Genomic DNA, 27,465 nt, shown 5'->3' on the forward strand with positions numbered 1-27,465 from the left:
CACTTAAGATAAAACTTTATTCTTTTCAATTTGATGAAGAATTAAATAATTACAAGATTCTTAATAATTACATTATTATGGCAAAAAGCAAACTAAAAAGTGCATTGCGGATAAAAAAAAAAAAAAAATTTATTAATTGACACATATGTAACAATCAAGGGAGACAAGAGAAAGTCTCTTCACACTCACCAGTGTATACTAATCCTTTGTAGCTCTTAAAATACTACTATTGTATACTAATTGTATACATACAATTACACACAATTTTATTGTATTCGAGCTCAATATGAGTCGAGGCATGTACGTAATAGAACTTTAGGCTGTCTGATCTGTTTGTCTGTACTGAAGTGGTGCGTAGTTACTGTGATACAATGCACATCACATTGATCAGAAGTAGAAAACATAATCCATGTTATTACACATAATCTATAGATTAAGTGAAACTATAAACTTTGAGATAAAACTGTTTAGAGAAATCATTAAGCCAGCATTACTGTAGTTCAGATAGATGTCTATATACACGTAATAATAATAATAAAAAAAAAAAAAATGGCCTGTACAGGGTTACTCTATTTTGGGTTCTTATAGATGAATAAAAGTCTATAATCTAAATTAGATTATAATTTGCTCTTAAAAAAACATGAACAAGTGGCACTTATACCATCCCACCATGTTAGAACTGTGCATTGGTTATTTATCTCCTAAGAGGGAAGAACTGAAAAATCTGTATCTGTGAGCTTTACACACACTTTCCTACACACGGACACTGCTTGTTTTCTCACTTTTTTCCTTCAGATATTAAACACTAATATCTCTAATATATCTGGAATTTCAATATTTCAATCACTTCATATATCAGTGATATAATAGTGTATAATACAATGTATAAACTTTCGATTTATTAATACATAACATTTCATGAATATTTCTTTTTATTCCGCAGGATGAAGTGTACGCTCTAGGCATTAGGCTGATGAGTAGTTCTTAACTGGGGGTTGTGATTTAAGATCTCTGCGTGGTGCACTGAAAAACCACCTCGCACACAAACAGTGTGCTAAATGTGCACAAATGCGTTCGCATAAAACTGTGCCATGCTAACATACATGTTCATTACCAACAGAACTGTTTTACAATATGGGATAAGAGAAAACAGTCCAGAAAGAAATCGCACTCACAAACATTGGCTGGATTGAATCCTGGATTAAGACGAAGGGATTTGGAAAGAGTGTGTGGCTCTCCTGGGAGTCCTGGGTATGTGTAAAGCTGCAAAGTCATTATGATGAGGGTTAAACAGAAGACAGTTCAGGAATACCTGATAAATCTAATGATGGCATAATGGTTTTGAGTGAGTGGTTTGTTTCCCCTCCAGGTCAGTTAGCGTGAAGGATGAAGCTACTTGCTCCGGCAGTTGGGCCAATTCACGCCTCCGCATGCAGCCGTCACTATGATCAACAGGATCACCTGAAAATGCACAGATTCAAATGTAGAAAAAAAAATTATATTTGCAAACACACATTACATGCATACTATCTGGTCAAAAATATGTGGACACCTGCCCATCACACCCATATGTGGGTCTTATCTTATTCTTATTATACACTTATTGGGTACAATGTCTTTGTATGCTGTACATTTTTGAGCTTCCTTCACTGCCTAAAAATAGTCTATCAAGGTTGGACTGGAAAAACCTGCACAGAAACCTGACCTCAGTCAGTTTGGAATTGGAACTGCACCAAGGCTTCCTCACCTGGTATTAGTACCAGACTGCACTAATATTTAAAACTGAAACGATTCTTCGAGAAACTCAAGTAATTCGACTACAAAAAGATTCATTGAGGTAAATGATTTGCCTCGATGCTTCGCTAAGTGCATTTAACTACACACGGAGCATTGTGTTTCATCGTGGACCATATTACTGATGCACTGCCTGCTAAACCCTGGGAGATGGAGGAATGGGGAGAAAACAGCGAGGGGCAAAGAGAAGATTCATATTGAAGCTTGTTTCCACCACAATAAATAAAGTTTGCCTAATTATCCTCGCAATTACGACTTTTTTTTTAAGCCATTCAGGTGATGTCACCCCCTCTGTAGTGCTAAAAAGCTTTACATATTGATAATAAAATAGTCCAACAGCTTCACACTTCAGGCAAACAACATGGATATGGGTGGATGCACCAAAAATGTTGGATGTTTATGAGAAATAAAGTCACAATTGTGAGAAAAAAAAGTCGTAATTGTAAGAAGAAAAATCGGAATTGCGAGAGAAAAACTCAGAATTGCTAGAAAAAAGCCAGAATTAGTCAAACTTTTTTTTCATGTGGCAGAAACAGGTTCTCATAGATTCAGGTAAATGAAAACAACAGAAAGTTTCCAAAGTTGGGATCATTTCAAACTAAAACAAAGTAAACGCCATACAGTGCGTTTCCTTTTTAAATTTTTTTTTATGAAGAGTAATCTGATTTATTTTTATATTTTTATTTAGGAATCTATCATTTATATTATTTGTATTTGCATTTTGATGTACCGTATTTTCCAGACTATAAGCCGCTACTTTTTTCCCACGCTTTGAACCCTGCGGCTAATTTATGGATTTTTCCTGGGTTTTTCCCGGTTTCATAAACTTCAAGCCAAAAAACTGAACCCCATAACATTAGACTGTTATTGCTGAACGGGTTCAGGTGAACCAATAAAACTCTTTATATTAAATCAGATGCGCTCCCACTGAATCGGGCCGCACCACATCATAAACATGGATGACGTTTAACATCCTCTGACGTTTGACCTGCCGCTCACTCAGACTTTCTACAGGAAATGCGAATCATTCGTCACGCTGAAAACAACCGGGCATGAAAACACGCACTTCACCTGTGTTCTGAGCTGCACGGCATCGGGAGAAAAGCTTTACCGATGGTGATTTTTAAACGCACAACGATGACAAAAGATAAACTCTCGAGAGAAATTGTTGTGAAAGGAAGAAGGAAGACAGTGAACAATGACTTTCTTGGTAGGCTACTGTTTAGATACAAGCCGTGTAACAGACACTGTCTTTCATTAAAGCCTGTGTAAAATTCATTTGATTCAATGAGACACCTGCGGCTTATAGACAGGTGCGGAGTATTTATGTTCAAAATAAAAATCTTTGTAAAATTCAGTGGGTGCGGCTTATATTTAATAGTCCGGAAATTACGGTAATATGGCAATTGAATGCACTAAATGGGTTTCGTTTTCACAGATAATCTTGTATGCAATTTCAGCAATAAAAATGTACATTTTTCTAAAAAGGTAACAAGTTGCAAACAAGTTTCCCTTGTACTGTATATTTTAATATTGCTCATTAATAAAGAAAAAGTACTTCTTATCCGATTACTCGATTAATCGGTAGAATACAAGATTACTAAAATAATCGATAGATACAGCTCTAATATTCTAATGGCTTAATGGAAAAATTACCAGTCACACTCTAAAATCTAGTGAAAAGCATTTTCAGAAGACTGGAGCTATTTTGAACAGCAAACAAACAAATACAAAACCTTGAATGGGATACTCAAAAAGCATATGTGGGTATGATAGTGAGGTGTGGACAAAACTTTGGCGTTACAGTGTACATAAAAATCCAATTTTACCAAGGTTTACAAAGAAGTCAAGTTTTTAAATACAAAAGGGATATTTGCTGCTAAATTGTAATCTGGGCAGTTTTAATGTATGACATGCTTTAAAACTACAATACTACATAAAATGTTCATATTTATCACTAATATTATGAAGCTTTCTGCATGGACATGTTTATTTAGAGTTTCCAGTGTTTGTATATCAGCAGAAAGGTAAAGCTGTGATGACTTTGCATGCAATGAGCATTTTTTTTTGGGCTGGCAGGATGAAGGGCCTATAATAGTTTTGGTAAAGTGATCACAGAAATTTGGTTTCTACAAATTAATTACAATTATCAATGGCTATGAATGATGATGTAAATTATTAATACATTAATCATTGTAATCTTTGGCTAATTGCTGTGGTATGAAGAATAAAACATTAGGAGGTGTTCTGTTTTGTTTTTTTTATATATAGAATGGACACAAGCCTCATTAGTTTACATAATTAAATATTTTTAAAAGCCCATATGATTCATCTGCATACCCATACCTGTAACCCACAGCAGATTTGGTGTAATTTACCGTAACAGCTGGTGAGCTGAACTTTGTATTTTGCAGCAATTCTGGACTAAATGTTTTACTCACGATTACTACAATTACGATGATGATCGTCATTTTTAGGTTCTTCATACACATGGCCCGAGCCAGGTTGCGACTCGTTGTTTTAAAGGTGACGGACTGCATTGAAAAAGGAACAAGAAGCAAAGGAAAATATTATTGCTGTCGATTTTTGCAAAATGACAAAATGCAGAATTCGGCAGACACTGACCGAGTCCACCAAGTTCTCCGTCTTGTCAATGAGAAGTTCCAGCTTCTCTCCTCTTTGTGCCACGAGATCTAAAACAAGAACATTGCATTTTGAGATAAGTTAATGCTTGCCATGGCTGTGAAGGTTAGTTATTTGAGTAGCTTTTGAGCTTTCCTGTCAGCACAAACCACTGTGACCATTCTCATCAGAACTCTCCCAGTGCCTCGAGGTGGATGTTGTTTGTCTTTCACACTATAATGTGTGAATTCTAGACTGTTGTGTGTGAAACCCCCAAGATCTACAGATGCCGAACCAGCCTGTATGGCACCAACAATATTCACAATTTATATTAAATATTTAAATCTAAATATACAGGAACATCAAGACCAATTCTTTATTTTTTTCATATACACTGAAGATACTTCCTTTTTATATCAAAGGATGAGCATAAGATGCTCCCCCTACTTTTTTCCTTATTTCTCAGACTTATAAGTTTTACCTCCATACACTGCTTTTTGGTCTTACTGGTTTACTTTTTTTTAACAAAAATATCAAGCTAGAAATAGACATTTAGGACTATTCATTATTTATTACTCTGACAGGACCCAAGTGGGCAATAAGCAACACCAGTCAATCACACCTTCAAATATTTTTGATCACATAAATAATAAGTGGGTTTGATCTGTTTAACACATCTAGATGTAAAGATGATTAAATCAAAGCAAAGAATCGATCATCTCATATTCATCTTTTGATCCCAACCCCACCTTTAGTGTATATCAAAAATAATACCATGGATTTGTCATTTTAATACATTGACCTGTTTTCCTTTTTAAAAAAAATAAAATAAAATAAAAAAAAAAAATAAAAAAAAGGGAAGAAGTCATCTTACCTATATTCCGGACCATAATGCCTTTCAAGTCATCCACCTGCACCTGTGTCTCTACCAGTCGATCCCCGCCTCTTGGATCTGAGTGATGTTTCTGTGATAAGTTACAAAAATAAAAAAATAATTCAGACCAATACCTACAGTAGTGGTGTAAAGAACAATACAATATTGTTGAGGTCAGCAGCAATCTCAATCTTGTTGTCTTGATCTCAGCAATGGTCAAGAAATTAGGAGGCACCTGAGCTAAATTTCAAGTGAAGGGTCTGAATACAGTACATTTGATATTTCAGTTCTTTTCTTTGTTAAACATTTACATACATTTCTTTTTTAAATTTTTTATACAAGCCATTATGAAGTACTTAGTGTCGATTATTAAGGGAAAAATTTTTTTTTGAATGATTGTAGTATCAACAAAATTGAAAATAGTGAAGGGGGTCTAAATACATTCTGAAAGCACTGTACCAAAAATGGTACATTTAAACACCAATCACATGACTGGTCCTAAAATATTCACAGGTTTATGCACAGATTAATGTGTTAATGAAGGCTTGTGCATACAAAAGTACTTGGTAATCCTGTAAATCACAAAACAAATATGCAACAGATTAGGCACACTGCACACTAGGCAACTAATGTACCACATTTTATAATTCAATTATAATTTTATAATCAATTATGTACCAGACATTGTCTTAAATGAGCTAAAATGGCGTTATCCTTGCAAACTGAGGAATGTGTGCACAGACTGGGTTTATCTCTTCATGACTACAGTTTATACACTCTACCAGAGTGATAATGCACTCTTGAAACATTTTCTCTGCGTCCACAATTCTACCAACAACAACTTAATAAACACTTTGATGTGGATTTCCATATGTTTAATTTATATTTTACCATCAGTGCCTCTTTTTCACGTAACATACAGTGAGGAAAATAAGTATTTGAACACCCTGATATTTTGCAAGTTCTCTCACTTAGAAATCATGGGGGGCCTGAAATTGTCATCGTAGGTGCATGTCCACTGTGAGAGACATAATCTAAAAAAAAAATCCAGAAATCACAATGTATGATTTTTTAACTATTTATTTGTATGATACAGCTGCAAATAAGTATTTGAACACCTGAGAAAGTCAATGTTAATATTTGGTACAGTAGCCTTTGTTTGCAATTACAGAGGTCAAACGTTTCCTGTAGTTTTTCACCAGGTTTGCACACACCGCAGGAGGGATTTTGGCCCACTCCTCCACACAGATCTTCTCTAGATCAGTCAGGTTTTTGGTCTGTCGCTGGAAAACACGGAGTTTGAGCTCCCTCCAAAGATTCTCTATTGGGTTTAGGTCTGGAGACTGGCTAGGCCATGCCAGAACCTTGATATGCTTCTTACAGAGCCACTCCTTGTTATCCTGGCTGTGTGCTTCGGGTCATTGTCATGTTGGAAGACTCAGCCTCGAACCATCTTCAATGCTCTAACTGAGGGAAGGAGGTTGTTCCCCAAAATCTTGCAATACATGGCCCCAGTCATCCTCTCCTTAATACAGTGCAGTCGCCCTGTCCCATGTGCAGAAAAAACACCCCCAAAGCATGATGCTACCACCCCCATGCTTCACAGTAGGGATGGTGTTCTTGGGATGGTACTCATCATTCTTCTTCCTTCAAACACGTTTAGTGGAATTATGACCCAAAAGTTCTATTTTGGTCTCATCTGACCACATGACTTTCTCCATGACTCCTCTGGATCATCCAAATGGTCATTGGCAAACTTAAGACGTGCCTGGACATGTGCTGGTTTAAGCAGGGGAACCTTCTTAGTGTATTACCAACAGTAACCTTGAAAACGGTGGTCCCAGCTCTTTTCAGGTCATTGACCAGCTCCTCCCGTGTAGTTCTGGGCTGATTTCTCACCTTCCTTAGGATCATTGAGACCCCACGAGGTGAGATCTTGCATGGAGCCCCAGTCCAAGGGAGATTGACAGTCATGTTTAGCTTCTTCCATTTTCTAATGATTGCTCCAACAGTGGACCTTTTTTCACCAAGCTGCTTGGCAATTTCCCCGTAGCCCTTTCCAGCCTTGTGGAGGTGTACAATTTTGTCTCTAGTGTCTTTGGACAGCTCTTTGGTCTTGGCCATGTTAGTAGTTGGATTCTTACTGATTGTATGGGGTGGACAGGTGTCTTTATGCAGCTAACGACCTCAAACAGGTGCATCTAATTTAGGATAATAAATGTAGTGGAGGTGGACATTTTAAAGGCAGACTAACAGGTCTTTGAGGGTCAGAATTCTAGCTGATAGACAGGTGTTCAAATACTTATTTGCAGCTGTATCATACAAATAAATAGTTCAAAAATCATATATTGTGATTTCTGGATTTTTTTTTTTAGATTATGTCTCTCACAGTGGACATGCACCTACGATGACAATTTCAGACCCCTCCATGATTTCTAAGTGGGAGAACTTGCAAAATAGCAGGGTGTTTAAATACTTATTTTTTCCTCACTGTATATATATATATATATATATATATATATATATATATATATATATATATATATATATATATATATATATATATTGTGTTCTCAAATGCAGCTTTAAGGTGACTTTTTTGTATACATGGCGTTCTGACGCTAATAGAACTTGATTGTTGGTTCTTTTTGTTTGCAAATATAAAAAACATGTCAGTATACATGTCATAATAATACAGTACAAAACCAGTGACATTACCTCAAAATGATGGAATTCACTCAGGGTTTGTAACCGTGTCAGTGACAGCCTTATAGTTCTATGATATCTGGTGAAAAGCAGCTTTTTCGTGTGAAAATGCAACAGAAACCCATCATGACTGCTGGAAGCTACCTTTTGAGGTGATTCTGTGCTCATTTTTTAAAACAGAGGGAATTCCAAATGGATACCTAGTGTAAATGTTTTTTTTTTTCGCTGTGTGTGTGAGTGTGTGTGTGTTTGTGTGTGTGTGTTGTTGGTGTGTGAGCGAGCGAGAAAGAGAAAATGAATGCAAACAAACAGGCGCTCCCGATGTGCAGACAGGAACGAAAGCTTGAATAGGGAAAATGTTGTGTGAAAGGTCACGCACCATTTGCGCAGCAAGCGTGCTGGAGAACTCGCTGTTCATGGCGTAGGGTAACGCCGTCTGAGCCCGAGATCCATAGGTGGTCTGGAAACGTTTCTTGATTTCATTCAGAAAACCGAATGCACGTGACCGCTCAAAGTCCTGCACACAAATCCACAAAAACTGTTATCCATCATTAACAGAAAGAAATGAACAAATTGAAACAGTTTAAACACCGAACAATGGAGTTTTTCCACTGTACATTTCAAAAGAGGTTTCAACAGAGTTTAGGGATCGAGGTCAATTCACAAGGTTCAAGGTTCCAGATCACAACAACCAACAAATGTTTATTATACAAAAATGGCAAATAAAATAGGTTCTTCAATAGCTTTCAAATGACAACAGCTCAGTGCTTCTGCAATGTGCAGTGCTTGAGAAAGAAGCGGTGGAAATCGGTCATCTTAGCCTACTTTGTTACTCTATTTCCTAATGTGCTACTTTAGAAATTAAATCATCTTCCCCAATTCAGAGACTTTGTTTAAACTTTTGAGAGAATTTACTAATGTATATATTTTTAATATCTGGTGAACCTGTAGTGCCTTTTCCCTACAATATTTGTTGGTTTGGACCACAACCTTCTCTTCTCAGACCACACTGTTGCCTTCAAACGTGCCTGCTGAAGGTGATTGGGTTCATAAATAGTAAAAAAAAAAATCATATATTGTGATTTCTAAATTTTTTTTATTTAGATTATGTCTCTCACAGTGGACATGCACCTACGATCACAATTTCAGACCCCTCCATGATTTCTAAGTGGGAGAACTTGCAAAATAGCAGGGTGTTCAAATACTTATATATATATATATATTACTCAGTGACGTTTAAGTAAGAATTTTTTTCAGCTGACGTCTGGAGTTTCATGTATGGATTCGGACGGGACTAACATCTCTGTGTTTATTACGGAGGTAGGAGTGTCTGTGTTTTACATGTAGGCGTTGCACAAGACCACATGTCCAGGATCCGTGGATTGCGTATGGTCATATGACCGAGCAGAAACTTGAATACCGGCGCGCTAGGGTTAGTACGGTAATACAAGTTGACCAAAACACACAAGAAAACGCGTTTTTGAAAAAACATCTTCGGCAATCACAGACATTCACATTCGGACGGGATTACATTTCTCAGAGGACTGCCGAAGAATTTTTACAGAGGTCGTGTGAGAGAAAGACAGACATGGCAGATTCGGACGGGATTAAAATCACAAAGTACGTCTGTGAAACAGAAATTTCTTTAACGACCCCCTGTAAAACTAGTCCTGTCCGAATAGGGCTATGGACAGAGGTGGTGGAAAGAATCTGGTAATTTTCCAAAATAAAACATTGTTCAAAATCAGATATTAAATAAAACGGAATGTAACTAATGTATTCTTTCTGTGCGGCCCAGTACCAATTGACCCACAGACTGGTGCCGGTCCGTGGCCCGGGGGGGTTGGGGAATGCTCTATCTGAACCCTGTGTTTGGTCACAAACAAACAAAAAAGGTGCATGAAATGCAATGCAGTGTATTTTATTAAGTGATCAGTTACACTAAATTCATTTAAAGTGTAATAAAAATAAATAATTTAAAAAATGTCTAAAGCTGGCTAAACTCACGAAATGCAAATAATGGTTTTTGTATTATTGGCCCAAATTAAATCATTTGAAAAAGAGGTTAAACATCTACCGATAAAAGCTAGTAATTCAGAAACAAAAAAAATAAATAAAAAAATAATACAGAGAATGGGCCAGTCTGTCGTAGGATAGCCATTAACTGTAAACAAATGTCTCATCAAATGAATGAATTAGTGCAGACCACATTTTGCGGCCGTCATTAAATGCAAATGAGTTGCGTCAGGAACGCACGTTTCACTTTAGGGTTAATCATGTGATTAAGACATCAGTGTTTCTGAAACGTTTGTAAACGGGAAGTAAAAGGCAAGCACTTACATCTTTACTGCAAGACAGACAAGAGAAGCCATTGTGTCCATTAATACCATTTTGACAATGAAACATTTGTACAGGTTGACAGGAAGTGAAAAAGCGCTCCATGCCAACCTGTGGCGCAACATTTCCGATCATTTTTGCAGTGGAAAAAGGCCTGAGCTATCAGAGAAATTCAACAGATAGAGAACTAGCTGATACTCACGTCATCGGTGATGCATAAATAGATAATTCGGTCATGACAGATGTAGTGGAAGAGGTAGCTAAAAACAAGAGCGATAACATCAGGTGTTACATAAAAATAAGAAAAAAAACAACCAATATAAAAACGTAGATTCAGCAGACATTCCTGTTTTCCTACCTGCCATGCGAGTAGGTTAATTTGTTGTTTTCGGATGGAATCTTTGCCAAAATTTGCTCCGTCACCTCGAGAAAGTTTCCTCCACACCAGGCATGTTTGGCAAGTATAGTGGTTCCACGAGCTACCACAGCGAAAAGGATCGCCATAACACCGATCTGGAAATGGAAAAACAATGTTAAACACACTGAGAGAACATGTATCGGGCGAGTGTACTCTCACACAGTGTGGCCAACTGACCTGGTTGCTTAACTGATGGGATTACAACAGTGACACAGATCCAATCTTACACCAGTAGACCTTATCTGTGTCACAATGGTGATTTTAATGTTTGTTTTTTACGTTTGTAAATCTTTAAAAGAATTCATCACTGCATTAAAAACAAACAAAAAAAACTTTGAAGTTGTCTTGATTTCACTCAGATATTCATGCAGGGGATCGAATTTGCACTTCGATCGCGTATTATAAAAAGAAGGAAGTGAAATGTTACAATGATTCATCTAACATATGTGGCACATGTGCCTTTAAATGTTTTGAAGGCACTATTGATATTTCATTAGGAAAGTTTTTATATGAGGTTCACTCGTGTGTGGTTTTCTTTTAACAAAAATCTTTGCATACTGAGAACTTTCATTCATTTGTCCACAGTAACTGTTTGGTTCAGGATGTGGGTATTGAAATTGCGCAACCATTTTGTTTCTTTTTTCTTGTGAAAAACTATACCCAATAAATTTGTTAAATTGCCAGGAATTATCAGATTTTTCCAAACACAGATAAATATGTGCAGCACCAAGCAGACATTGTGTTGCACCACAACTAAACACCTATTATTACCATGTTAACAAAACATATCCATATCTATGTGGCACAAATACTTTTCTATCCACTAAACAGCTTAAAATGTATCACAGCTCTTTTTACAGTGTCAGCTGTAAATCGATGTTCATTTTAATAATATAGGTTATGGTTTCTGTAGTCACAACTCAGTTTATGTTCTAATGGTAAAAATAAACAGATTAAAGACCAGCAAGGGTTAAAAAAAAATAAGAGAAGCTAAAAATGTGTCTTTAGGAGTGTATTTATTTTTAGCGCTCATGGAAATAGTTTAGAATGTTATTAACCTAAACCAAAAAAAAAAAAAAAAAAGATGAACACGTGCTATGATAAGAGGAACTAACTGGTTTGCTGACTACAGCTAGAAAGGGTTAAAAGGGCACAACATATCAGTAAAACTTTATTGGAGCAAAAAAAAACTGTATTTTATTATTTAAAATTTTTTTAAAAACTTAAAAAAAAAACCACAAAAACCCTTATACCTCATCCAGGTGTGTATTATCATCTGTTTGAGACGGCGTGAAGATTTATCGGATGCCTACAATTACTCCTTTAGCGGAAAAGTCGGTCATCAGCGTGGATGATGTTTATAATGTGTTTGGTGAGGGTTGGAGCGTCACGCGCTGTTATGTTGCTATGGTAACCGGGTTGAATATTGGTAAGCGTTGCACTTACATGTCTGGGTAAATCGGTATGGCTATGCTAATAAGAACTCACAATGATATCTGAAATGAACTGATATAAATTACAGTTTAGGGAGTGAAATTAAAAGTTATACATGATGCACTACTTGAAATAGAAAGTGGTGATAACGGGGGCGAGAGAGAGCGCGAGAGAGAGAGAGCGCGCGAGAGAGCGAGAGAGCGAGCGCGAGAGAGAGCGAGAGCGATATGAGTGAATGCTCTCTCAGTGGTCCCCCAAACTTTTTTGCGCCACGGACTGGTTTAATGTCAGACAATATTTTCACAGACCGGCCTTTAAAGTGTGGCGGATAAATACAACAAAATAAAATGATACAACGGCATAAAAACTGGTATTTTCTAAATAGAATATTAAACGTGAATCCACTGTTTTGTTTTTTGTTCATTTTGCTCGCTTGGGGGTTTGAATTTAGCTGTAATGTATTATGTGTTTGCGGCCGGAGCAGCCCCTTTACGAAGGTAGTGGATGTTGGTAAGACATGTGACCGAGGCACCATGGCATGCATCAAGAGTGAGTCATAGACAGATGTGACAGAGCGGAAATAATGTAAGTAATGTATTCTTTCTGTGCGGCCAATTGTCCCATGGACCAGTGCCGGGGGTTAAGGACTACTGTTCTATCTGAGTGCTGAATGCTCTATCTGAGTGCTGAATGCTCTATCTGAGTGCTGAATGCTCTATCTGAGTGCTGAATGCTCTATCTGAGTGCTGAATGCTCTATCTGAGTGCTGTGTTTGGTCACAAACAAACAAAAAGGTGCGAAAAATGCAATGCAGTGTAATATATTAAGCAATTCATATTTAATTCGAATTGATCACGTGTTGTTTGTTGTTAGATTAAAGTAGATCCAGTCCAGTATCCAGTCTTCTCTCTTCTCTGCTGCAATCCAAGTCACGTTTTGTTTTGTTTTTCGGAAACCTGAACACTAGAATTTCCGACAGCAATTTAGTTCCTAGTTTTCATGTGGATTAAATAAACTGTTGCAACACCAATGTGTATGAATCGTCTCCCACTGATGCTTTAAATGAAAGCCGATTAATTAAAACAAACGTCCAAGGGCCAAAAAATAAATAAATAAATAAATAAATAAAGAATTTTTGGAATTGCAATGAAAAACAAAAAAACTCTGTGTGGCGGAAACAGGCTTTTATATGAATCTTCTCTTTTTCATTTTCAGTTAAATCGACTAAATGAAGCATCGAGGCAAATAATTTGCCTTTCTGATTTGTTGTATTCGAATTGCTCGAGTTACTTGAGGAATCGTTTCAGCCCTAATTACAATTATAAGTGGCCAAAAGGCCACAACATATCAGTCTTTAATAAATGATCATTTCATTGGAGCATTGCTGTGGTGTCAGTAATAAAACGCTGCTCTAAATTATTAAAAACAACCAACATCTGGGCACATCACACCAAATCCAGGTGTTTCTCTCCTTGTTTTTTATTATTATTATTATTATTATTATTTTATTATTATTTGTATTAGGTTTTTTTTTTTACACTAATACATACATTTTCAGCATCCCATTTAAAACAGTTATATACAATGTTATATATATTGTGGTATAACAGGGCAGCATACATATAGCAAATAATGGTGCATAAATGATCATTTCAGTGGAGCGTTGATGTGGTATCAGAAAAATAGAACACTGCTGTTAATGGTAAAAAATAAACAAATAATGCATTCAGGCCACATCATACCAAATCCAAGTGTTTTCCTCTCTCTCTTTTTTTGATCAATTATTTATCTTATATTTATATTATTGCATGTATTATTATTTTTTTTTAAGTTATATGAACTGTTATATAATGTGTAATATATATATATATATATATATATATTGTGGGTTAAATGTGTAACAATAGGCAGGTTAACTAAACACACACACACACACACACACACACACACACACACACACACACACACACACAATCAGCAGAGCTAAAAAACTAAACTAAACAAAAAAATAAATAAATAAATAAAAAAAAACTTGTGTGTTAGCTACTGACAATAAAACCCAAACTTACTGTTTCATCACACTAGATCTCTTGATAAACCCCTGCCCTGATCGATCATTCAGTACACACATCACATGAGCACACAAAACTAGCTTTCACTCTGACTCACTCAAGCACTTTTCTTTCCCACCTGTATTCCGACAAATCCCGCCTCGTGTACAGTGATTGACTATCAGTCTCCAGCCAGGATTGGCTATTCTCGCTCACAATCGAAAATAATAGGGGACACTTAGCCAATCCTGTCACAGTAGGTGGGTTTATATGAATACAGGTAGGAAAAGAAATGACTACATTAATACAGCTACTAGCATAACATGAAAGATGAAAGCTAAACGAGCTAAAGCAAACATATCGACGGAAATGTATCCTTCTACATAGACAGGCAATTTATACAAACACTACAGGGATAAATAAATGATCGTGCTCATACCTGATACAATTTAATCAAGGCGTCTAGGCTTTGTTTGCGTTGGAAACATTAAAGGCATAAAGGCTCCTGCAAGTTCCTTCCGCAGGGTCCAGTGACTTCCGCCCCACTGCATCTCAGGAAGTGACGTTTTCTCTGACTACACAGTTTTGGACGGTTTTATATATATATATATATATATATATATATATATATATATATATATATATATATATATATATATATATATATATATATATATATTTTTTTTTTTTTATTTTATTTTTTTTTACAGTTACTTAAAGAAAACACTACGTGTAGATACAACCGTGCTGTCTGTTTTTAGGAAGAAAAAAATTGCATTTATAGCACATTTCTCATACTGTGATTTAAAACATGGACATTGACCTGATTTGTCCATTTTAACAAATACATCAATTTCACTGGTTTCGTCCACTCGCTACCACTGCTTTATCTGAAGCCCAGCGATTTAAGGACGAATAATAAAAAAAAAAACAATAAAAAAACTGATACTATTAATGGATAATATTTATTCTATTAGATGTCAATTTAATTGGGAATAAGAGTGAAAAGAGGTAGCTAATTTCCCAATCTATTTTTTGCAAATCAGAATCAAGTTAATTGGCCAAGTGTGTTGACACACACAATGAATTTGGTTCCAGCTGTTACATATAACATGTCCATTTATACATTTAGTTTAGGCTACACAAGACAAAACAGACTAAACGAGGCAGTACAGACAATATGAGATGGCACAGACAATAGGGTATTAAATAGAACACAATATACAGAGGTTATGACAGATCAGCAATTTACATAAAGTGTGAGAGTGCATTATAGTGTAAATAACAGTATTTTGCATCACCTACGATAAAGAGGTTACTTTAGAAACTTTGTACAATATACAGCAGCAATAGTGTGTGTAACATAAGGGGATGATGTGATGACTGATTGTTTTGATAATGCAGTACTTATAGTTATGAAGCAGGGCATATACTTAGGCTCAGTTGTTAATGAAAGAAACTGTTCCTGTGTATGGCACTTTTGGTGAACAAAGTCATGTAGCACCTGCCAGAAGGGAGGAGATGAAAGAGGATGTGTTAGCGGGGGGGCAAAGGGTCGGTAGTTATTTTCCTGCTCGTTTTTCTTTTTTTGTTCTTGTTATGGTACAAGTTTTGGAGAGTGGGCAGGGGAGCACCAATAATTTATTTCTGCTGTTTTAACTGTTTGCTGCAGTCTGTCCCTGTTCTGTTTTGTTGCTGCTCCAAAACAAATGGTGATGGATGTGCACAGGACAGATTCAAAGACTGCAGTGTAGAACTGTATCATCACTTCCTACTTTCATAATTGGCATAGAATGTACATCCTCTTCTGGGCCTTTTTTAGGGTTTATTTTGGACTCTCATTTCAGGTCTTTGATAATGGCAGTTCACAGAAACTTGAGGGTCATCACAGATGACACAGGGCTGTTGGATATTGTGAGGGGGAGTAGTGTTGTGGGGTGTTATATTAATATTTATCAGAATCAGAAATAGCTTTATTTCCAAGTATGTTTACACATACAAGGAATTTGACTTGGCGACAGGAGCTTCCAGTGCAGGGGAAAGTACAGACATAATATAACAAAATATAAGTAAAACATACAATTAAATAATGCACTATATACAGAAGTAGACATAGTGTTTAAATTAATGTACAGATGTTATTTACAAGTGGGCAGTTTACAAATGTACCATTTGGATTCTATGTATAAATGTGTCAGTTATGATGGACAATGTGTAGTTATGAATATTTTAATCGTTCAGGCTGAGTATATAAAATCTGTTTATGTGCCTGGCAGTTCTGGTGGACGGGGATTCTGAAGGAGTGATCTTTAAGGTTGGGCAGTGGAACACCTATAATCCTCTCTGCAGTCATGAACGTCTTGATGTCTGATTTAGTAGCTGAACCTAACCAGACAGTTATGGATGTTCGTAGAACTGTTATATGAAGTAACACTCAAAGCAGTCTAATTGTTTTTCTTTTTTTCATTTAGCCAGTACAGGGACTATTTGGGACTTTCCTGGGAGGCTCAGGCAAAGGAAAAACAAATAACGTCATGTGTCTGCGTCGCAGGTGAAACGTCATCACTGAGCGACAGCTTCAGCGTTACAAGCATGGCTGGGATTGATATTGAAAAGAAACCGGTTTTGGAGATGGTGAGTTAAAATATATTTATATAAATACTGAATTAACCTGGAAACTGGTTTAATGTGTTGTTTTCCCTTATCATTTCAAATGCGAGAAAGATACAACACCACACTGCGAATTTCAGCAGAATAAAGAGCACGTTGGACAGTTCCTGATTAGTTGCATTCACCTTATAATGTCATACGAGCTCTCAAATAATGCAGCTTGCAGAAAAACTAATTGGGAAGAAAAACAAATCCCGAAAGCTCTTTTTTTGGTGTGGACAACGACCGCTGATCTATGTGGTCTGGTTCTATAGAAAGCTACTGTATCACATATATTACTGAAAGAGAAATCACCGCTTTTGTTACGTTTTTCCACACGATCCTGCGCCCTGAATTACTTACTTTTAAATTCAGTCAAAGACACTTATAATTTAATACTAGGTGGATGAAATGAGACGATTATTTCTGACCACTAGGTGGCACTGTTAGTTTAGCCCAAACCCGGCTGTATTAGCTCTGTAGGGAAGCCAAATATATTAGTACTTTGTGAAACTTTTAATTCTACCGTAGAAACCATGTCTCAGACTTAAAACCTTTTCTAATGTTAGAAAATAGAACAAGTAGTGTTTTTTCCATTAGTATATAATCGTCTTTGCTGTAGCTCAAAAAATCTTATCTTGGCATTCAAAGCTGGGAGTTTTAAAACAAAAATAATTCAATAGCTTTTTTTTAGTAAGTATCTGAATGTACACTAATCACCTCCTTATTATATTTCCTTATTTATTTGTTCATTAGTACCTCTTTGAGAAGTGGTAGCTCAGTGGATAAGATGTTCTCAGTGGAGGTTCATGCTTTCGAATCCCAGCACCACCAAGCTGCTCCTGCTGGGCCCTTAAAAAAGGCCCTTTAGGCCTTAACCCAATAATAACTGTATAACTGAGGTAACTCTTGATAAGGGTGTCTACCAAATGCCATAAATTTGTAAGTATCAAAAATATCGATGTATTTCCATAGGTCATCCTGTACAAAAGCATCAGCCAAATTGGCTTTCAAAGCTTTATTGATACCATAGAAAGGTGCGTTGTAAAAACAAACTCAATCGCTTTACCAAGCTCTTTAACTCATTGCTCTGATCATCCAGATAATTCTTCAATTGTTTCTGATGAATGTGTGATCACATTCACAGATCTTGCATGTAAGCACAGGACAAAAAAGACAATATATAGTCCTCCTTCTAAAGATCAGGGGGTCAGCACAGATCGCATAACACATAGAAATCTTTGTGTATAAAAAGAAACAAAGTGGGAGTGGTGCATTACTACTGACCACAGGTATAAGTCCAGAGGTAAATGACCATCAAAAAGCAAACAATATCTGACCTTATTTTACCGAATTATTAACGGGATTTAAAATGTTGTTCTGTTTTTATGGATTATGTGCTGCACGATTAATTGTATCGCAATCACGATGTCTGCATGTGCGATTATATAACGGCAAATGTTGCGATTTGATGAGAAACAAGTGAGCCATCACCTGTCGTCTTTGTTCCATCCCAGAAACAGTGAGACGTTACAAATTTTTCATATTATTGACATCGTTATTTGATTTTGTAAAAAAAATATTCATTTTAAAAACCATTGTTTTTTTCCAAATACACATTTCAGCTCTATCACTAATCTGTGTGCAATTTCCTTGATAACTAATCAGGTAGACTAATGATAACATTTATCACAATAATCGCAACATGACATTTTTCCCAAATCCTGCAGCCCTACTCCAGGTTTTTGAGGTTGCTTGGGTGTTGCTTGTAGACTCCAATTTTCAAATAGTTTTAATGATTCTCAATCAGATTGGGGTCAATAGTTGGACTGGGCTATTGTAAGAAATGTACTCTTTTGTTCCTGAGCTATTCTAGTGTTGTTTTTAGCCTAGCATCGTTGCCTGCTGAAAGCTACATTTCTTTTAAAGCTTCAGTTTTTAAGCAAACCGAAGTGTGAAACCAAAGAGCATCCTCACAGCGCAATGCCGCCACCACCATACTTCACTGTAGGCATGGTGTGTTTTGGGGAATAGGAAGTTTAAGATTTACAATAAATCTACCGTTCAACAAGTTCTAATGATCATCTGACTATAAATCCTTTTTCCACGTTGTAACTGGTTCGCTCTTATACGTTCATAATACTCGTACCATAACGGCTTGTTCTGGCCACCTTGCTTCCCCATTGCACCATTACTCCACTCCCAGCAACTGAACTCTAACAGCTTGATTGTTGGCCTTTCTTCTTCTCACAGGTCTCCTTTTTTTTTTTTTTAGTGCTGAGTTTTGAGGGACAGCTTCCACTTCCTGATTATTGAGCCAACTGAGCACTTGTATATTTTTTACCCTTTTCATACTCTATGCATTTGCATGTACTCTATCTTCTTTACTGAGGACCAATTGTTGATTGGTCTTCAGTATTTCTTTACACTTGCAGCCTAACTAATTAGCTTTTAACAATGGGGGGTTTTATTCAGAGAATTTGAGAAATTGTAATGATTCGCAGGTGGATGCCAAAGTGCCAAAATAGTAAGGTGATTGTGTCCTTATTAGAGCAATTTCTTTCATCAGTGGGAGCTATCACAACACAGGGGTTGAAAACTTATACAAGAGTTTCCTTGTCTACAAAAAATATAAAGCAGAATAACATTTCGAAGGATAATTTGTAATTCAGTAATAGAGTAGGCCAGAGTTCTGCACAGCACTGTAAATATGAGAGAGAGTGAAAGAGAGAGAGAGAGAGAGATAACAATCAGAAAAGTTGAACAAAACGTTCAGTGTTGATATTTGTACCAAACCGTCTGAATTTGCTCTGATCTTCTGTTGATCTGATAAACAGAAGTTAAAGCTTAGCACCATGCGAATGTAACTTTAATCTGTCAGCCCCTTATTATTTATCTTCTCGTAGTTTTGCCTCAAACTGCCCCTCCTGTCCTGTGTCAACAGAGCTTTCCGTCCCAAAACAAAATATGACCTCTCCACCTTTCCGGTCTTGTATTAACAGCTGATTCTCTTCAGTGCTTAGGTGACCAAATTAGCTTTTATTAGTCATTAATTATTGGGATTTTTTTTGGCTTACAGTCTCAATAAATAGCAGGTCCTTAATATATGGTGAGCCTGTGATGAAATATCCATATACATTGATTTTTCTTAATTTTGTGGTGATAAGATCCATTTTAAATGAATTCCTGATGACACCATTGAGTGTTGCATGTTTAATGTTCTAAATGTGATTTTGGGTTTGGTTTGGATTAGTTTTTTTATTTTATTTAATTTTTGAAGCTTAAAACATTAGTTTTTAATTTTGCCTCAGTGCACCACCACAGTGGACAATAAAGCAATCAGGAAATAAAGTATATGTTAATAAATAAGTAATATGTAATTGGAGTGGAGCTTTAAATCATTAAATAGATTCTTTCATTTAAAATCCGTTGTCACACTCAAGGCAGAATTACAAAAATTGACACTGTCCGAATACTTAGGACTGATTTGTGTATATGTGGCTACCTAAGTATGAAATCTTCTGGATTGGCTTTCTGCTAGATTGTTTAGAGCATAGCTGTGTGAATTTGATTTTATTGATTTACATGAGCATTAGTGATGTTGGATAAGGAAGGCAGTGAGTGTTCCAGTTCATCCCAAACTTGATTAGTGTGGTAGAGGTCAGGGGGACGGCCACATGACATCTGCAACTCCAGTTTTGAGAAACATTGGCTTCATAGAGATTAAAATTCTTCTGCATGTAAAGATGTCTTATGTTAGTGGTATTCTAGCTTCACTTAATAATCCCACATGCATACACAAAAAGTTATTAAACATTATTATCCTGAAAACAGGTAGTTCCATTTCCAACAAGCCAGGTTTTTTATTTTCTTCAAATAGATTGTTGGCTAATTAGCAAAGTATTAGCTAATATAACAAATCTACACACCGCTGTCAGCATTGCATTTCTGTGATGTAAAACCATGTTATATATTTGTTTAAGAATCTAAATAAAAAAAATCACAAAGACAACAAGGACTTTCTTCTAGCTTTCTTCGTACTTCCTCCTAAAGAGAAATTCGTCAGATTTACTCAAAGCTGCTGCTATTGTGTTCCATATTTGTGCAGGTGCAAGCGGATGGTGCAGATGAAGGATGTGTGACATTTGTCTTGCATGAAGAGGACCACACACTGGGCAATTCTCTCAGATACATGGTCATGAAGAAGTAAGAAATTGTTCCCATCTGTAATTGGTCAGGGTCTATAAAACCCATGGGTTGTTTTCAGCAAAATGATCAATAATGGCATTTTGAGATCTAAGAATGTAGAAATTCAAGATTAGTATATGACAAAAAAAAAAAACAGCCTCTGTCCATATTATTGTGATGATGGATGATGTAACTATATCACCTACCAGACCAAAACTAAAAAAATATATATATATATATATATATATATATATATATATATATATATATATATATATATATATATATATACACACACACATACACGTATAAGAAAATAGGCCTAGCAAAACACTCATATGTTTAGTGCTAATAGTAAGGAGCAAATTATATATCGATCAGTATTTCAATTCCCAAACCTTAAATTATGTACAGCATCTCACAAAAGTGAATGCACCCCTCACATTTGGTAGCCGTTTTAGCATCTCAAGGGTCAATACTATAGAAATTAAACTTGGATATTTTTCTGAGGAGTCAATGTGCAGCTTGTATTGCAATGCAAATTTACTGTGGTCTAAAAATAACTCAACAAATAGTCAGTATTCTCTAAATTGTCTAAAAAGTCCCTAAGTGAACATGTCAAAACTTGGTCGAAAGTGTCAATATTTTGTGTGAGCACCATTGTTATCCAGCACTGCCTTAATCTTCCTGGGGATGGAATTCACCAGAGCTGCACAGGTTGTTGTTGGGATCCTTTTCCATTCCTCCATAATGAAATCGCCGAGCTGCTGGATGTTAGACACATGGCGCTTCTCCACCTTTTGCTTGAGGATGCCCCACAGGTGCTCAATAGGGGTTAGGGGGTAGTACTCACTTTTGTGAGACACTGTATGTAAATGTAGTTCTTTGACTAAGTATATTTGCCAGAACTTCATCTATTTATTTTTTACTGGAGATCTCTTTCCTGTTCCCTTTTTTTTTTTTTTTTTTTTTTTTTATTAAAAAAAACTATAACATTGTCCCATACAACTGCTCTGTTGTCTAAAAGCTGTATCAGCACTTGAATGCGGAGTGAACGTGATTGACCTTTTAGTCTCAAGGTGACGATGCTACTGATACTCGGCAAAGAAACAGCAACTTAGGAAAACTCATATGTCTTTCTGTCTGTCAAATTGCATTTCGACACAAAATGAGGATGCATTTTTGCAGAGGTTTCTATTTTCTTATTTCTGTTTCTACATCAGGGATTTCCCACCACAGATTTCTCTGTTCGGGGGATTGTTTTGAAATAATTATTGGGTTATATTTTTTGCAACACTTTTAATCATAACAAACTTCAGTTTTGATACTGACATACACTGCAGTAAACTTTCTGGACAGGCTGAACTAAATTATATCTAGTACCAAGTAAATGGATGTAGTGAGTGCACAGTAAGCACAAATAGGGTTTACGACAAGCATAAAGGAACCTGTAATCATTTCTTTCTTTCATTCATTCTTTCATTCATTCATTCAGCTTTACCCATTAGGGGTCGCCACAGCGGATCATGCCTATTCATAATCTGCATGTTCGATTTGGCAAATGTTTTTACTAATGTCACAAAATTGTTAAGCATTTATCCATTTAACAGCTGCATGGGACTTGACATGTTTCGTTTCCACAGTACTGAAGTGGAGTTTTGTGGCTACAGCATTACACACCCATCAGAGAGCAAGATCAACTTCCGCATACAGACTCGAGGTGAGAATCGGAACTATTCTAAAAAACTGCATCGACTGCCTTTTGCACAGCTGTAATACGGTTTTACCAAAAAAGTAATAATAAATAAGTTACATGGTCACATTTATATAACCAGGCTAAAGCTCAATCAGGAGTACAATCAAGAGTGATCTGGCAAAAGACACACAAAAAAAACAACAATGTTTTAAAAATAGAACAATGCTTGATAATACTATCAAATATTACAGAAGCCATTTCCAATATAATAATAATAATAATAATAATAATAATAATAATAATAAGTAATACATTTAACCAGTGAAAGAAACACATTTTTAAGTCTTCTTGTATCTTGTTCTACATTCTTCAGGCTTTCAAATTTTGCTGTTGATATTATGTAATGAATTTTATTTCTTGAAGGATGGCAGTCAGAGACACTTTCTTGAACCTTGAAGCACATTCTTTTCTCATTAACAGTGACTGCCAGTGGCAAGAGATGAGGGTATTCCATGTTAATTAGATTATTCTTGTCCTGAATGAAGCAGGACACAGAACAAAAGCAGCTCTTCAGTTACACTTGAGCAGACTCCACAAAAAGAGACTTTCTTTTTCTTTTGACTTCTCTGTAGTGTCTCCCAATCCAGTGCAGTTTTGCTTGACACAAACACATCATGCAAAACACACCTAAAATCCGAGTAAAAAAAAATAAATAAAAAATCACTCAAAGATTACTTAATGTCATTATCTCCAAGCAGAATTCAATAAGACATATCAGTAGGGTCAGTTACTTCACTGTTACTCCTCTTGGCACAGCAACTTGGAACGCATGACAAGAATCTTAGACTTTTATGGAAGCTAATTGGAGTCCGGTGGTTTGTGTATACAGCTGTTGGAGGAGCTCTGCTGCCTCTGTCTGATTTTATTGTTTAACAATTGATTCCAAAACTCAATTTCATAATAATATATCTATAAATCATAGCAATTCTTTGTTATATGTTTGTTAATTCTTTGTTAGCAATATTTATTGCTTTTATAATATGACAAAATGGATATTTTTTTTGGGGGGGGGGAAGATTGTTAATTAGAATCTGTAAAGGATAAGTTAATATCAGCACCTTCAGTTCCGTTTTGTTTGTTTGGTAGTTTCAACAATGGGATTTGTCACAAAGCAGCTTTATTGCAATAATAAGGTTAAAATAGAAATTAAGATTAGAATATAAATTTTAAATTCACAAATAAGCCCCAAATAAGCATGCCAAAGGCGACTTTATTTGTGTTTCCTCACCTAAAAGTCGCACAAGATCCTCCCGGATTTCAGTTTTTTAGGTGTATAACAGTTCTGATACCAAAGTTTTTCTGTATGTTTTGTTTAGTCTGCCTTGATTGAAGCCGTGCCAGTAGTTAAATGTAGGATTAAAATCGTTATACTTCACCAGCACAGTTTTCCAGAGCAAATTTCAGAAAGCCCAAAGCTTTGTCTGTTAGAACAGAAGGAGGATCTTCATTTACATTTTACGCATTCAAACACATGGTTTATTCTAAATAAAGTGCAGCACTTTGGCCAAGAAAGAGGATCTTTCTGTTTTTTTGCTGTGGCTTCTCTGAAGGAATATTACGCAGAATTGCCTAGTTTAATGGATTCATTTGAAGGCATGGCTCCAGACTTTTGAACAATTTTCAGAATTCACAATGCTCCATCTTGCAATTGAATGATACATTTTCAATTGTAGCCTAAACACTGTTGAAGTGCATGCTCCATATTCCATATATTCTCAAGGTTATAGTCAGGTAATTTTAGCAATGAACGTTCACAAACAGTGGTGTACACGATTGTCACTAGCTGCGGTTTACAAATCAGTGACCCACCTGCTGGCGGGAGTATCCTGATTCACGAGAAGTGTTTTGGTATATCTTTTACTGTATATCTTGTTCTCAAAATTAATCTTAATAGAAGTATTTAGGGTTGAATACAAGGCCTGTGCTGCTTAAAATGGATATGACCCATGACCGTCTATTGCAAAAAATATATAGATAAAGCAGGCTAGTGGTGTGATTGTACTTTGTGAAGTCATAATCTTTGCATTCAAAGTACAAAGCCAGCTGTGCAGCGAGACACTCAGAAGCAGATATACATTAAGGAGGTCACACAGTACATGCGTACACTTTATTGTTGTTGTTGTTACTTGTCCTCCTGTGTGTTTTTAGCATATATTTATTTTCTGTGATATTCCCAGGAGGCCTCCCAGCAACCGAACCCTTACGCAAGGGCTTGAACGACCTCACTGATGTCTGTAAACACGTCCTGCACACATTTGAGGTGAGACAACCCCAAAACACACACTCCCACACATTCCCATCCAACCTCTTCCTCAGCTCTCCACCTGCTGTTTGCTCAGATAAACTCTTCAACCTCATTTCCTGGATTTCCTGTTAGTAGTGGCAAGCATCACACACACTGTGTGATCAGAGGTGTGTAGTTTTGGTAGTGGCCCAAAGAGAGTTTGATAGCTATAATATAAAGTCTTCCTCTTTATCTAGAAATATTCATTACTTCTGAATGTAACAAAGTAAATTGCAAATATATTCTCAGCAGTAGTAGTATACTATTTATATAATTATATTTGGTCATGCAATATTTGACAATGGTTTGCATGTTTTTGTGTAATGAGTCGAGCTCATAAATGTTTTTAGTGCCACAATCATTTCCAAGAATTAGGCAATTTTGCTAACTGCTGAATTCTTGATTCGACAGGCACAAATTAAAGACTTCAGACAACAGCAAGGAGAGGCGATGGAATAACCCGGACCAAGAGAATTGCCATATGAGCTACATCTGATCCTGGACTCATTTTAAAGCTCTCTTTGCCAACAAGGACTTTTGTACAGAAAACCTGTAATATATCATAAAGATACAGTGTATTATAACTGTATCATGTGATTGCAGCAATTATGCAAATTAATTGGTATTGGACATTTAGTTTCTTACAACAAGCTCTTTCAAACAAACACCAGCAACATCAGTGTGATAAAATAGCATTTATTGCAGCCTATTTACTAAGCTGGTACAATATAAAAGCATTGTTAATAATGAAAAATAGAATCCTTTGAGGATAAATGAATGTACACTCTTTTTTTTTTTTCTTTTTTTTGGGGTGGGGGTAAATACACCAAATATTTAAAACGGGTATAGAACAGTTTAACATTGAAGCCATGTCAATGGCTAAATGTCACATTAAATCAGATTAGTGTTAGTAGTTCAGTAATAAGATATATTTTCAAATTGAAGACTGAACTGGGTCTCTACTTACTTACCACCATTACTACATCTACAGGCAATATTGGCGCTCTTATATACACAATAAAGAATGCACTAAAATATTATATTTCTTTATTTTTAACAAAAGTGAATCAAGGTAATAATAATATGGTGGTTTCACGATTCAATAAATATATATATATATATATATATATATATATATATATATATATATATATATATATATATATATATATATATATAAAAAGCAAACATGGAAAAGTTTGCCTTGCTTATATCCAGTAGTTTACACATTTCCTTTAGTAGCAGGCAAATCAGTTACACTGTATTGTACATAAAATATGGATTTTGTGCAGCTGATCACTGCAGTGATAAAACAACAATCAGTTTTATCACCTCCTAAAATACTATAATAATACAGCTTGCACAGTTTACCTCAATGTAACAAAATGTTTTACACAGTCATTTCTTTTATGACTTATCGCTCAAATTACTACAGATTGCAACGTACAATGCATATCATCAGTGCTGTTCCACCAGCAACACTTCAGTTGTTTTATGGAAGTTCTTAAGCTTTGTCTAAGGTAAAGTAGAACACCAGAAACTCAAGGTGATTTACTTTACATGGTGCTTCACTCCAGTGCAGTCTCAGTATTTCAGTCTTATCATGAACCCCTAAAGTCCCCTAAAGTGGAGCCATCCAGTGGCAGTACTATATTTAGATCTCTAGCATGGACCACCAGGATCCAGCCTGCATGGGCTACATGCGACTTAGATATCTTACAACACACAGCTAGTCTGTGAATAAAACCTGTAAATGTGTTCTTTGTGTTGGAAATCTTCTTGATCAGAAGTGGTGAGACTGCTCAGCCATCCAAGTCAAATACTAGCTTTGAAGTGGAAGTCTGATGAGAATCAGTGTCAGTTTGAGTCCTCAGGAACCATTGATGTGGTACTAAGAGCAAATCTAGTTGCTTCTAAACCCAGGAACCTGAGGCATCATGGAGTATTTAGGAGGAACTGTACTTCTGACTAGACCGCGAGCTGGACCGATCCAGACCATTACCATGACTTGACCCTTTCCAGTGGACTCCTGAGCCCTGCTCAATTGCTGGAGAGTTCCTCTGGCACCAGCAACAGAGACATGACTACGGGATTAAAAGACAAAAGTAAATTAGAGCTGTGTTAACTGCTCAGGCATGTCAAATGCAATGCAAGTTTAAGTTCCATACCTTGAAGCAATTTTTGAACTTCTGACTGACAAAGTAGAGAGCCACAGGGTTGATGCACGAGTTGAGGGAAGCCATATTGATGCCGATGTAGTCCATCACAAGAAGAAAGCTAGCAATGCAGACAAGGTCAAAAGGGAAAGGTGAGGGAGACATAAACAGGAAGTGAGATATGGGACTGAACTGA

General features: G+C 36.2%; 3 protein-coding genes across 5 annotated transcripts in view; 1 reads left to right on the top strand and 2 right to left on the bottom strand.

The window, feature by feature from the left end:
* On the bottom strand, positions 1-14,806 carry sybl1 (synaptobrevin-like 1). Of its 2 annotated transcripts, none has more exons than XM_046849196.1 (8): positions 14,676-14,806; positions 10,692-10,846; positions 10,536-10,593; positions 8,376-8,513; positions 5,291-5,381; positions 4,420-4,487; positions 4,236-4,328; positions 1-1,461 (listed from the first exon to the last, which is right to left on the bottom strand). In XM_046849196.1, exons 2-8 carry the CDS (start codon positions 10,835-10,837, stop codon positions 1,393-1,395), a joined length of 663 nt encoding a protein of 220 aa, XP_046705152.1. In that variant the 5' UTR covers positions 10,838-10,846; positions 14,676-14,806; the 3' UTR covers positions 1-1,392. The 2 variants fall into 2 exon arrangements, with proteins under 2 accessions (XP_046705152.1, XP_046705150.1); XM_046849194.1 differs by lacking the exon at positions 14,676-14,806 and adding an exon at positions 14,255-14,333.
* Positions 12,042-26,150, top strand: polr1d (RNA polymerase I and III subunit D). Of its 2 annotated transcripts, none has more exons than XM_046849197.1 (6): positions 12,042-12,180; positions 16,788-16,870; positions 20,994-21,091; positions 22,717-22,793; positions 25,007-25,089; positions 25,525-26,150. In XM_046849197.1, exons 1-6 carry the CDS (start codon positions 12,057-12,059, stop codon positions 25,570-25,572), a joined length of 513 nt encoding a protein of 170 aa, XP_046705153.1. In that variant the 5' UTR covers positions 12,042-12,056; the 3' UTR covers positions 25,573-26,150. The 2 variants fall into 2 exon arrangements, with proteins under 2 accessions (XP_046705153.1, XP_046705154.1); XM_046849198.1 differs by lacking the exon at positions 12,042-12,180 and adding an exon at positions 15,402-15,438 and having other exon boundaries at positions 16,708-16,870.
* Positions 25,794-27,465, bottom strand: part of LOC124385824 (endothelin receptor type B-like) — a 9,264-nt gene continuing 7,592 nt past the window's right edge. Inside the window, exons 7-8 of the mRNA XM_046849193.1 lie at positions 27,282-27,390; positions 25,794-27,197 (exon numbers count right to left, since the gene is read on the bottom strand). Of these exons, the coding sequence (XP_046705149.1) occupies positions 27,060-27,197; positions 27,282-27,390 (247 nt within the window). The 3' untranslated portion in view covers positions 25,794-27,059. The remainder of the gene's footprint in view (positions 27,198-27,281; positions 27,391-27,465) is intronic.

The sequence above is a fragment of the Silurus meridionalis genome, chromosome 5, assembly GCF_014805685.1.
Source record: "Silurus meridionalis isolate SWU-2019-XX chromosome 5, ASM1480568v1, whole genome shotgun sequence".
Taxonomy (NCBI): Eukaryota; Metazoa; Chordata; class Actinopteri; order Siluriformes; family Siluridae; genus Silurus; species Silurus meridionalis.